At 36.4% G+C, this 13,215-nt stretch overlaps 1 protein-coding gene across 4 annotated transcripts in view; it reads left to right on the top strand.

Moving 5' to 3' along the window:
- The window catches only part of LOC127182642 (nesprin-2), a 121,248-nt gene that overhangs the window by 12,607 nt on the left and 95,426 nt on the right, over window positions 1-13,215 (top strand). For 3 of the 4 annotated variants that reach the window (XM_051138041.1, XM_051138040.1, XM_051138039.1), the window contains exons 4-21: window positions 1,147-1,242; window positions 1,358-1,435; window positions 1,542-1,634; window positions 2,041-2,231; window positions 2,361-2,560; window positions 4,923-5,023; window positions 5,415-5,528; window positions 5,612-5,749; window positions 7,466-7,630; window positions 7,717-7,829; window positions 8,021-8,189; window positions 8,406-8,502; window positions 8,595-8,788; window positions 9,956-10,126; window positions 11,134-11,271; window positions 11,424-11,525; window positions 12,728-12,904; window positions 12,999-13,157. In XM_051138041.1, coding sequence (XP_050993998.1) covers window positions 1,147-1,242; window positions 1,358-1,435; window positions 1,542-1,634; window positions 2,041-2,231; window positions 2,361-2,560; window positions 4,923-5,023; window positions 5,415-5,528; window positions 5,612-5,749; window positions 7,466-7,630; window positions 7,717-7,829; window positions 8,021-8,189; window positions 8,406-8,502; window positions 8,595-8,788; window positions 9,956-10,126; window positions 11,134-11,271; window positions 11,424-11,525; window positions 12,728-12,904; window positions 12,999-13,157 — 2,496 coding nt within the window. Of the gene's footprint in view, window positions 1-1,146; window positions 1,243-1,357; window positions 1,436-1,541; window positions 1,635-2,040; window positions 2,232-2,360; window positions 2,561-4,922; window positions 5,024-5,170; window positions 5,261-5,414; window positions 5,529-5,611; window positions 5,750-7,465; window positions 7,631-7,716; window positions 7,830-8,020; window positions 8,190-8,405; window positions 8,503-8,594; window positions 8,789-9,955; window positions 10,127-11,133; window positions 11,272-11,423; window positions 11,526-12,727; window positions 12,905-12,998; window positions 13,158-13,215 lie in introns of all 4 variants that reach the window. The other variant, XM_051138038.1, reaches the window with a different exon arrangement.

The following is a 13,215-nucleotide window of genomic DNA, read 5'->3' as shown; positions in this document are numbered from 1 at the left end:
AATCCTAAAGCCTACTATGACATATTTGATCAAAAAAAATGTAAGGCCTCTAAATAATCGTCATGATTAAAATTTTGCTGTTGTACAAAATCTACAACATGCCGTCTGTCATCTAATTGATAGTTTATACTTTTTTGGACATAAATATCAGCATCTGCAACAAATTTCATATTTTTTGATCATATTGATCATATTTTTTATCAGTTTGTTGATAGATGGCATGTTGTAGATCGTTTACAATTTTTTTTTTTTTTTTTTTATCCAGCAATGTTTTGATCATATTGGTTATTTAGAGGCCTTAAAATGTTTTGATCAAATATGATACAGTAGGCTTTAGGGTTAATATTAATAATTTATATTAATATAATCACATTTTTGTCTACCTTTTTTTTTGTTAATTTTTTTTTTTTTAATGGAACTATTTATTGAACATTTAGACAATATATTTTTAAAAGCTCTTTAAAAAGGTTTGCAGGGTTTTTTTTAAGTATTATTTACTAATGACTCATATAGAAAAATACAGACCTTATGCTCAAAGAAAAAAGGCTTTTTTTTTTAAAATTTATTTAGAGGTCCAAAAACTGATCAAAAATATGCAATTTGTTGCAGATGCTGATATATATGACCCAAAAAGTATAAACTATCAATTAGATGGCAGGCAGCATGTAGTAGATTTTGTACAACAGTATTTTTTCCATCAAAATTTTAATCATGATGATTAATTAGAGACCATAAATGTTTTTGATCAAATATGATGTAGTAGGCTTTAGGGTTAATATTAGTAAATTACATTTAATATGTTAAAATAGTTTTATTTATTTATTTATATTTGTATTTGTATTTGTATTTATATTTTTCCATATTTTAATTTCTCCTTATTTTATTTTTCCTTATTTTATTTTTGGTTCACTTTATTTTACTTTAGTTTTGGTTAATTTAACTTAATATACATATATGCATTTATGACTAAATAACTTCTTTGTTTTAAAGTATTTAAAATCCTAAAATGTTCTTTTTTTTTTTTTTTTTTTTTACCCCATTGTTTATTAAAAGATAAGGATTTAGAGCTTGACGTCTGGAATGCTCTGTGTACTTCCCTGTGAACACTTTTACCTCTTTCAGATAAAATAATAATGTGTGTTTCAGAGGAGCCATCCAACTGTTGTCCAGGATCTGTTCTCAGATCTTCGAGATGGGACTCAACTGCTGGACCTGCTGGAGGTGATGAGTGGCCAACGCATGGTGAGTGCTGAATATCGCCATCATACCGCTGAGATTCAACCAGTATTTATTTATACTGAATCACTGAAATGTTTAAAAATGCAGCATACAATAGAGTGTATTTGTTTCTCTATAGAAGCGTGAGCGGGGTCATGGTGTGTTTCAGCAGAGAGGCAACATCGAGACCGCTTTGAACTTCTTGAAGAACAAATCGGTAAGAGGGTTTTGTGATTCTTACAAAACTGATAATGATTTTTCCATCTGTTAGGACAATAACATTCATATACACATGGCATAAACAACTGTTTATGTTCTCTCAGATCAAGCTGGTGAACATAAACATCCCAGACATCATAGAGGGAAAACCTTCCATCATTCTGGGCCTGATATGGACCATCATTCTGCACTGTCATGTGAGCATAACAATGAAAACGCCATATGTCTTTACAAAAACAGCATGTCATATATACTTGCATCTTTCTTTGCCTTGAGCTGTTTTTTTTCAATGTTTACTTTAAGACCTTTAGCATTTTAGCTTGTACTTTTTGAGATGTGAGACTCTTATTTTTTTCAGAGGGGAAAAGAATATCAAAATAATAATGCACACAGGAAGCAGATAATATTACGTATTACATAAGATACTTTTATGTCAGGGAACATGGGTTGAATGAGTTCAGTAGCTCTGTTTAGTCATTTAAGTCTTTTGGTTTAAGGGTGTTTACAATATGAAAAAATGTTTACCAAAATGTATGCCATTATATAAACTACTGTTCACTTTTTTTGTGTATTAAACATGCTCATTTGTCCTCATTACTACAGATAGAGGAGCTTGCCAACACTCTCTCTTACGGATCCCGTTCATCCTCCCTGGACTCTCTGTCTAGTCTAGATTCTGTTCCTGGATCTCCAAGCAGTAGTCCTGTTCCTCGAGGGGGATCGCCGCTCCACACTCGTTTCCGTTTGTCTGCTAAGAAGTCTTTGCTCCTGTGGGTTCGGGACCAGTGCAAGAAGTGAGCTTCATTTTGTCTAGTTGATGCTTTCATGTACTGTGAATGTTTGGTCAAACTGTTTAGACTGTTTTATTTTCACACCAGTTGTTCCTCTAAAGTGATGCATGTGTGCATGTTTTCTTTCTCCAGAGTTGGTTGCTCAGCCAGTGTGAGGGACTTTAAGTCCAGCTGGAGGAGTGGTGAGGTGTTTCTGGCCATTCTCTGCTCCCTTAGACCTGATCTGGTGGACCTCTCTCAAGCTCAGACCAGCAGCCATCGGGAAAACCTGGAGCGGGCGTTTCACCTCGCTGAGAAGGAGCTCGGAATTCCCAGACTGCTCGAGCCAGAAGGTAAAAACTGTTAGTACCATTAAAGGGGACATCAGATACCCATTTTCCACAAGCTGGTATTATTAGGGTCTTAGTTAGGATCTTCATGAAATGTCTGCCTCATACTTTGGTTAAAGGAGAAGTTCACTTCCAGAACAACAATTTACAAATAATTTACTCACCCCCTTGTCATCCAAGATGTTCATGTCTTTCTGTCTTCAGTCGTAAAGAAATTTCAGGACTTTTCTCCTTATAATAGACTTCATTGGTGCCCCAATTTTGAATTTCCAAAATGTAGTTTAAATGCAGCTTCAAAGGGCTCTAAACGATCCCAGCCGAGGGTCTGGGTCTTATCTTATCTTTTTTTTTTTTTTTTGAAAAATAAAAATTTGTATACTTTTTAAGCACAATAGCTTGTGTAGCACAGGCTCTGGGATGTGCATTCATGACGCTACGAGTCACGTCTAAGTTCATCGTCTGTGTACTCTGGCTCAAAAAAGGTAGAGTATGTCGAAAAACTCCATGCTATTTTCTCCTACAACTTCAGAATCGTCCGACATCGTTGTACCTTTTTGTTTGTAAACAGCGTTTGACTTACTTGCACTTCCTTAGTCTTTATGTGTTCGCTTTGTAAACACTGGGTCTGTAGTTACACCTACGTTCAGTGTGACCTTTCGACATGATTCAATAGTATGTAGTGTTGTGGACGCGTATCCCAGAGCTAGTGCTACACAAGCTTTTGTGCTTAAAGTATACCGAAAAAAAATGACTGATCGTTTTGCTAGATAAGATCCTTCTTCCTCGCCTGGGATTGTTTACAACTCTTTGAAGCTGCATTTAAACTACATTTTTCAAGTTCAAAATCGGGGGACCAATGACGTCCATTAAATAGAGAAAAATCTTGAAATGCTTTCCTTAAAACCATAATTTCTTTACGACTGAAGACAGAAAGACATGAACATCTTGGATGACAAGGGGGTGAGTAAATTATTTGTAAATTGTTGTTCTGAAAGTGGACTTCTCCTTTAAAATTCCTCCACAATCATGTAAAACAACACCCTTTTTACCTTGTCAAAAACAGCTGTGTTCACAGTGACCCGTTTCGGTGCATGTCTCTGTAAATGATAATGAGCTCTTCTCACCCCGCCCCTCTCTTCTGTTGTTTTGTGTATTCAGTGGCGCGTTACCAACACAAACAACAACTATCCACTACGTCCACAGTGGCTCTGATTTCAGGTCATATCCAATTACAAAACACCTGAATTGCTTATGAGACATTGTTGCTACAGCTGCTCGAGTACAAAGAAAATGGCGGACAGTGTACAACTGTCTGAGGGCGGAAATATGCTAATACAGGACAGTCCGTCAGTGGTTGTGGACAGAGCCTGCTCAGAAAATCAGAACGGCTCGATAATTGTGACAGTGTAGGTTTTTTGTGGATTAATAAAAAAAGGAATGAGTGGATTTTTATCTGCTTTTTTTATCTGCAGTATTTTTACTGCTAAGACATATTTATATGCAAACACCATGTAAAAGTGAATTTTGCATCCGATGTCCCTTTTAAAATGATCTATTCATAGTGCTACTTTTTTAACAAATAAATAAAAACTATTTATTTATTTATTTATTTCATTTTTTTATTTTGCTGTTTTTTTTTTTTTTGGTTGTTGTTGTTTTTTTTTCTAATTCAGTAGTTCTCAACCAGTCGGGCCTCAGCAAACATCCAAGCTGGCCTTGAGATGACAGTATTATTTAAAATGAGACAAAACAACTACAAAACAAGATATCTCTTATTTTATTCACACATTCAACAGCAGTTTTGAAAAATCTGGAGTTATAAGGTAGCCTAATTTTAAAAATGTGTTTTGTTGAAAAGAAGTCACTGTAAATTAAGACTTTTTTTTTTAAACTACAGCCAAATTTTTTTTTTTTTTTTTGTAGTTACACATTTTCTTGCCAAGCTAAAATATATTGTTGTAGAAGAAATTGTGAATACAAAATATTTATTTTCCAGTAAATTGTTAACAACTGCTCCAGAACCACTGCTTTAATAGTGGGTGGAAAATAGATAAATAATTAATACTAAATTAATACTAAATACAAAAATATTTCCCAGATAATATTTAAAATATAGCAATAATATGAAATAATAAATTACTCATTCTAATGACAGTATAGAAGCCCATTTAAGTATGTCTATGTAATATTGTTTTATGTTTTTTTCTATAATATACAGGTAAACAATACATGAAAATATACAGAAGCATTTATATTTTAGTAATAAGTTTTGCTTTGCCATCCTGGGACTCAAAAAGTCGGGGGCAGCGCTAGTGCGTTTTAAGTTTATTGATGATTTGTCCATTTAAATTCTTTTTCCTCTTAGACGTTGATGTCAGTAAACCTGATGAAAAGTCTATCATGACATACATTGCTCAGTTCCTGCAGTACTCCAACGATCTCCCTGCAGCTGATGATGATTTTGAGGTAAGACCATCTCCAACTGAATCTCCCATCTGGATCTGTGCTTTTGCTGATCTTAATTTTTCTCTCTTTCTAACCCCCTTTCCCATATTATGGCTCTATAACTTCTCTTCCTCCTCCTCTCTGTCGCCCCCTCCTGGTTGGATGCAGTTTCAATCTCTGCTTTTTCCTCCATGCCTTTCTCCTGTCAACCTCCCTACATACTTCACTCCTGCTGTGCTGGCCTCCCCACTGCACAAGGTACAGATACCACAGGGCACTTGTGCATTCCTCCACAGTTGTCCTCTATCAAAATATCATTCCAGAATCACCCTCTACTTGTTTCAGCATGATTTCTGATTTAGCAATCAATCTCTGATTCGGTTCTATGTCTCCTGCCTTGCCCTGCCCTCAGGCTTCACCCAGTCAGAAAGCCAGAGAGATGAAATGCTGGCTAGAGGGAGCCTATCAGGAGTTACTGGAGGCATGGAGTTCCACAGAGGGGAAGGGATATGCAGAGAGATATCAGGTATGCTGAATGTAAAATGGTAAATCATCACTTCATGTACAACACACACAAGCCCTAAATGTGTGCCTATGTTTTTATCCAAGGCATTTCAAAACTTTGTGGGGACTTATTATGACCAGAGACGTCCAGTTATTCCAGTTCTCAGCGCAATGAGACGCTGCGCTAAACCAAGTGAGGAGCAGATGGCATTGAGAAAAGCCTGGGACACCATGGAGGAGAGGGTGAATTCTGCTGATTAAATATGTCAATTATTATATATATTCAATTAATTAAAGGGAACTCTGGGTATTCAGACTTGTATGGTTTAATATAATGTAAATGATGTCTCTTACTGAAATATGTAATAGAAAACCCATGAAATTCCATGTTGTTTTACACATTTTTTGGACTATGGAGGGGTGCCATTATTTATGATATGAAATGATTGCGGTCGATAAGCTACTGGCGCAACTGTTGCTATTTATACCGCAACACAACTCAGAAAATAAAATACTGATACGATACCACATTGTGCGGCTTATGGTTGTAATTTTCAGTTGAAGGGCAACAAGAGAAGCGATGTAAGTCTTCACTGCTTTCCTAGTGATAAGAAGATGAGAAAAGGATGGGAAGATGCCTTTGTGTGAATAAAATTTTCCAAAGACATGCGTCTTTGTTCTGTCCACTTCAGCCCTGATGTCTTTGATGCTTTTTGTCGACCACAGCTACTGAAAGAGCTTACAAATGGCAGAGACAAGAAACGCTAGATGCCATCCTGACAGGATGTGAAATGCGACGCTTGTTTCTCAGTGTGGATTTCACTCAACATCCATATCCTCCTTGTGGTGAAAAATCGATGGTACAGCAGTTGGTTTAAGCCTACACTTAGATCCATCGCCACCTGTAAGCTCTTTCAGTAGCTGTGGCATTGTATCAGTATTTTTGCCGAGTTGTATATTCTAAGAGTTGCGTTGCAGCAAAAATACCAACAAGTAGCACAAGTACCTCACTGAATGCAACCATTTGATGTCTTTAAAAAATGGTGCCCCCTGGAGTCCAAAATTTTGTTGATTTTGTTTTTCTTTCATGGGTTTTCTAATACTTATTTCAGTAAGAGACATAATTTACATTATATTAAGCCACACAAGTCTTAAAGGTGAAACTTTAGAGATAAGAGAAAATAAGAGAGATAGGGGAAAATTTACAGATAATTTACTCACCCCTTTGTCTTCCAAGATGCTCATGCCTTTCTTTTTTATCAGTCGTAAAGAAATCAGGATTTCTCTCATAAAGTGAACTTCTAGCAAAACAATTGGCCATTTTCTAAAAAAAAATGACAATTTATGTACTTTTTAACCTCAAATGCTCGTCTTGTCTAGGTCTGCATGAACTCTGTGTATTCTGGTTCAAGACAGTTAGGGTAGGTCTAAAAACTCCCATCTCATTTTCTTCTCCAACTTCAAAATCATCCTACATTCATGTTTTACCTTTTTTGTAAAGGGCGTTTGATCATCTTTGCATATTCACTTTGTAAACACTGGCTTAGTATTTCTGCAGTGATGTAGGACAATTTTGAAAAATGAAAATGAGATGGGAGTTTTTTGCGACATACCCTAACTGTATTGAACCTGAAAACACAGGTTAAAAGGTATATAAATGATCAGTTTTTTTAAAAAACTCGCGGCCACAATTGAAGTCCACTATATGAAGAGAAATCCTGAAATGTTTTCATCAAGAAACATAATTTCTTTGCGACTGAAGAAAGAAAGACATGAACATCTTGGATGACATGGGGGTGAGTACATTATCTGTAAATTTTTGTTCTGGAAGTGAACTAATTTTGTTCATACTGAACTAACAGGAAGAAATATTTATTAGTATAATTAATATAAGTGATATTCAAATAATTAAATGGCAAAAAAAGTCTTACATTATTTTGTACACTTACTACTTCCCAGTTACAAGAATACAGAACAGAGCTTGATGTTGGTTTGCCCACCCCTTTGAACACACTGGGCCGGTGGCTCCAGCATATGGAGGCTGTCCTATCTGAAGACAGCGGGAGCACTGAAGATCATGCACTTGCTGCCAGAGACGCCAGGCACAAGCAAGAGCATCTAGAGGTCAGTATGCAGACAGGTATCATCATGCTTTATTGTGTATTTCTAAATTATGTGTTTATTTTTGTTTGCTCTTCTTGTTTCTTGAGGTCTTGGTTGAAGACTTAAGCCAGCACTTGAACACCCTTAATCACTACCGAAACACAGATGAAGATGGCTGTCTTTTAGTGCCAGTCGAGAAGCTGGAGGAGATCAAGAGACGGTTAGAAAACAAAATCAGTGCTTCCTGCTGAAAAGACCAGCATCTGTAGCGTTTACAACAGCAAATGCTAGATCAGCATCAAACCAGCACTGGTCTAAGATGGTCTTTTCAGCAGGACCATCCTTCAGTTTCTCATTGTTCTTTTTAAGATATCCAGGTTCCTTGCTGATGTTCCTCATTCTTTTTGACAGCTTCACCAGTGCCAGAGTCACAGCCAAGTACCACGGCATCAAGCTACAATACAGAGAGCACATGCATCATGTTTATAACCTGCTGGGATGTCTGAAGTCTAAGCTGAGCTTGTGGAGAGGACCTTACGGCTCCCAGGAGTCTGTGCGCTCTCTGCTACAGGATTGGCATGTATGTGGCCCTATAGAACAGTCATTAATTAGCCTGATGGCTAATTTGCCATTGCCGTTTAAAGTGATAGTTCACCCAAGAATGAAAATTCTGTCATTAATTACTCATGTCATTCCAAAGCTGTAAGACCTTTGTTCATCTTCGGAACACAAATTAAAATATGTTTTAACGCAGTGCACAAGCTTAAATTGTAAACAATGTTTATGGGCAATTTAGGACACTGTTGACAAGCAAGGCCTGCTGTGGATGTTAAAGGAAGCTCTTCACAAGCTGAAGGACACAGCAGTCAGTTATACCAAGAAAGCAGCTTTGGGTAAGTTTACTTATATAAGGTTTTTATGAAAGTTAGTGCCTCTTCCTGTAATTCATATCTGATTTATCCTCTCTCCTCTGTTTCTTTTTTAGCAGAGGACTCACCTGTGGTGAACAGGCAGGTAAAGGAGGCTGATACTGAGACGGAAATCACTACAGAAGCTGCAGAAGCAGTAAGATCCACTATGGAGCGTGTGCTGACTGCATGGGAGTCCTACAAAGACTGCCTGTATCTATTACAAGTCTGGTTGGGGCAAGAGGAACAATCAAAGGTGCAGGGACAAGAGGTACTGCAATATGTTTGCCATTAAAGGAACAGTTCACTTCCAGAAAATAAACATTTCCTGATAATTTACTCTCCCCATGTCATTCAAGATGTTCATGTCTTTCTTTCTTCAGTCCAAAAAAAATTAACGTTTTTGAGGAAAACATTACAGGGTTTTCTCCATATAGTGCACTTTAATGGGACCCAACAGGTTGAACATCCAAATTGTAGTTTCAATGCAGCTTCAAAGGGCTCTACACAATTCCAGCCGAGGAATAATGGTCTTGGCTAGAAAAACGTTAGGTCATTTTCTAAAAAATAAAAATTTATGTATTTTTAACCACAAATGCTCATCTTGCACTAGCTCTGCGATGCACATGAGCGACTTCAGGCATTATCGTAATCATGTTGGAAATGTCATGCATGGTTAGTTCTTCGTCTGTGTACTTTGGTTCAAAAATGTAGGTTAGGGCGAGAAATGAGAATCTCATTTTCTCCTTCAACTTCAGAATTGTCCAACAGCGTTGTTTTAGCTTTTTTTGTAAAGTGCGTTTGACTTTCGTTGCACGTTCGCTTTGTTAAAGTGTCTGTATTTCTGCCTTAAAAAAAAACACGTATGGTTGCTTAATGTGTGAGGTTGAGCTAGTGCAAGACGAACAGTTGTGGTTAAGAGTATATAAATTTAATTTTTTTTTAGAGAATGACAGATCGTTTTGCTAAATAAGACCCCTATTCCTCAGCTGGGATCAGGTAGAGCCCCCTGAAGCTGTACTGAAACTGCAATTTGGATGGGACAACCCATTGGTTCCCATCCTATATGGAGAAAATGGAAAGTTTTCCTCAAAAACCTTAATTTCCTTTTGACTGAAGAAAGACATGAACATCTTGGATGACATAGGAGTGAGTAAATTATCAGGAAATTTTTATTCTGGAAGTAATCTAATCCTTTAAAAAACAGGATTCAAAGTATACAACAGCCAGAATAGTGAATACCTTAGCACTTAAAAAGTATGAATGTCATTTAGTTGGATACCGCAATATCAAAGCTAGTGGTATTTGTCTTTGTAGAGATAATTGGTAAATTTATGTCAGAAGGGTGATCTCTTAGGTTAGGGCATGATGTTTGTATGTGGTTGCTTTTTTCAGTGGTCCATTTGTCATTTCTCTTGTGATCTCTTTCATAATACAGAGCAAGCATTTTTCCTCCAGCCTGAATGAGTGGAGATCACGTCAAGCCCAGCTGAACGAGGCGGGAAACTTTCTCATTGAGATAAGCGATGCCTCCACCAGCCAATCTCTGACTGAAGAGCTCCACAAACTGAACATGCATTGGGCTGACTTCATAAAAAGGACCAAGTTTGTGAGTTTGTGAAGACAAAGCACTCTACTTTTCAGCATTGCTGTCTGTGTTGAAGAAATCAAGCTATTTCTACTAACTTTCAAGTCAGTTTGAATGATAATCTGGGCAATTCAAAACAAAAGCACAAGCAATATCTCATAATTTAAATGCTGACAAAAATTTTCAGTTGAAATTTTTGGTAACACTTTATTATAAGGTGTCCTTGTTACACATGTCCTTACTGTTATAATAACAATTAATTATGTATGCATTATTACATGCAAGTAACTCTAAACCAAACCCTAACCCTAACTATAACCATATAGCAAGTACATGCAGATAATTCATATTACTCAGTACTTAAATGTGTAATTATACTGTAACAAGGACACCTTAAAATAAAGTGTATCCAAATTCTACCATCTGTGTATCTAGGACTAATACATTTAATGCCAAATGTAATATTTTTCATGTTAAACCACCATTTTCAGAATGTAATCTGAGTATGAGAAAAAAATATTCTTGTACTGGTAATAGAAAGTATTCATGGAAAAAGCTAAATACTGTAAATGTCATTGTCAAGGACAGAAATTATGCAAAGTATAGCTGGAAAGAAGTATTCGTAGCTGGTGAATGTGCTCAGTTCATTCACAAGTAGGTGTGGCAAAGAGTTTCCTGGTTATTTTTCAATTTAAACTCGTTCTGCTGGATTGAATAAAGAGTTTGGCTTTAACCTGCCAAGACCCATCCTTTTTCTGATTCTCTCTGTAAGCTGCATAACTTGTTGGTGGATCTTTACCACTATTTTTTACTTTCTTTGAGTAATGCACTGACAGGCTAGTACTTTGGCCCATTGTGTTTCAAAACCGCAGGTGCATTCTGTTTCATCATCTGTGCTTATTGTCATCAAAGCATGTGATTGCCTTTTATTCTTTGTCTTTTAACATTCTACACCCTTGAAAAGATTGCGATTGTTGATTTAAAAAAATGTTTAACAATAAAGAGTATATTCTGTTGCGTGTTTTTAGGCAGTGGCCCCTCAGCCCGTCTCTGGAGTCCCAGGTGTCCAAGCTGCTCAGTCCCTGATGCAGGAAGCCAGCTGGGTGCTTAGAGAGACAGTTGAGGTGTCATCTGGACCTATACGTATTTACAGAAAGAAACTTAAGGTATACTTATCTGTCTGTCATAGCTGTAGTGCTTCATACTGTTTGTACTGTTATAGCAGATGTTTCTTTGTTGTTTTGTCTGTCCCACTCTCTTTGTGTTTCTTTCAAGGTCATTTATGCTTGTCTTTTTTTTTTTTTTTAAATTTACTCAGGGTATAATTAAGAAGATGTCAGAGTTCGATCTGAACTCTTTGTCTCCATCTCCAGACTGCAAAGAGGAAACTCTTCAGAAACTCAGACAAACTCTTCCAGAGGTCAGGCAATATTCCTTTTAGATTAAACATATGTATTGTAGATTTGAGAGACTGTTCACCCAAAAAAAAAAAAAAAAAAAAAAACAAGACTCTTTCCAATTGTGTCATATTTATATACACTACCAGTCAAAAGTTTTTGAACAGTAAGATTCGTAATGTTTTGTTTTTGTTTTTTTTTTTTTTTTTTTAAAGTATCTTCTGCTCAACAAGCCTGCATTTATTTGATCAAAAATAAAGCAAATATATTTTATATTTTTTTTCAGATTTATTTAATGACTAGAAAGTTCAGAAGAAATCTTTTGTGACATTATAAATTTCTTCATCATCCCTTATTTAGCATCCTTGCTAAATAAAAGTATTAATTTCTAGTTTCTTGAACATGAAATCAGCATACTAGAATGATTTCTGAAGGACCATGTGACACTAAAGACTGGAGTCATGATGCTGAAAATTTAGCTTTGATCACAGGAATAAATTAGATTTTAAAATATATTCAGATAGAAAGCAGTTATTTTAAATAGTAAAAATATTTCACAATATTACTGCTTTTGCTGTATTTTGGATCAAATAAATGCAGGCTTGGTGAGCAGAAGAGACTTCTTTAAAAATACATATAAACAAATAAACCTTAGTGTTCAAAAACTTTTGACTGGTAGTGTATATCCATTTATTTGAAATGTTTTTTATTTGATGTTTTTACTGAACAGTTATCGTGGCAAAAAGAATTCACAAAAACAATTTAATCGCAAAGTCTAAAGAAATTTAATGAATAAACTGACAAAATTAATGTATGCTATCCGTCAAATTTGTATTTTCACAAAATCTGGAATCGATTCTGAGCTTAGTTTTTAACAGTAGATGGCACTCTAATGTAGTTTTTAACGGTGAACCCACTGTGAACACCGTTGTAATTCGCTTCAACCTTTTTGAACTTTTGTGAATGATTATTTTAGGTTCAAGTGTGTGTAAGGAATTGGAAGCAAACAGAGTACGGCTGTTTCTAAAGCATGCAGTATCATCTGCTGTTAAAAACTAAGCTTGGAATCCATTTGAGAGAGAATCCAGAATCATTTCTCGATTTGTGATGCATTGATTTATCGTTGCAATCCTATAATCCTGTTTCTACTATGTTGGAGTGTCAACCAACAAAATAATTGATTTAACTAGGAACTGAACAAATCTATGGACATTTTCCTTGGCAGACATTTGAGACTTTGACCCGGGTGGATCAGGTGTGTGAGAGACTCCAGAAACCGGCATCTCTGCTCGAGGGCAGGCTGGCTGAGCTTGAAAACTGGGGCACAGAAGCCCAAGAGTTCTGCCAACACCTAAAAGAAAGGAAACTTAGAGGCCAACGGGGGCCACATCCCAGGGCCAAAGTGAGCAGAGCAACTAAGAAATTAAGTTCTTGAATTAATTTGGTTGATTAAAACAGTGCTTTCACAATCTTGCCTCTTTTGATTCCAATTGCAGAGCCTGTTCTCCAGAGGTCTACAGTTGGAAGGACAGGTGGTGACAGAAAGTGAAGACCTGCAGATGCTTGTGACATCAATGCAAAAGAACTCCTCCCTGCCTTACCTCAGCACATTAGCCATACAAGACCGACTGAAACGGACTGTCTCGCACTGTCAGGTGAATTTCATTGCAGACCAGCATTGGCTAATAATGTTTAAAATCTTGATGTTGTAAC

This window comes from Labeo rohita, chromosome 20 (genome assembly GCF_022985175.1).
Source record: "Labeo rohita strain BAU-BD-2019 chromosome 20, IGBB_LRoh.1.0, whole genome shotgun sequence".
NCBI lineage: Eukaryota > Metazoa > Chordata > Actinopteri > Cypriniformes > Cyprinidae > Labeo > Labeo rohita.
This window is presented reverse-complemented; position numbering and strand designations above follow the sequence as displayed.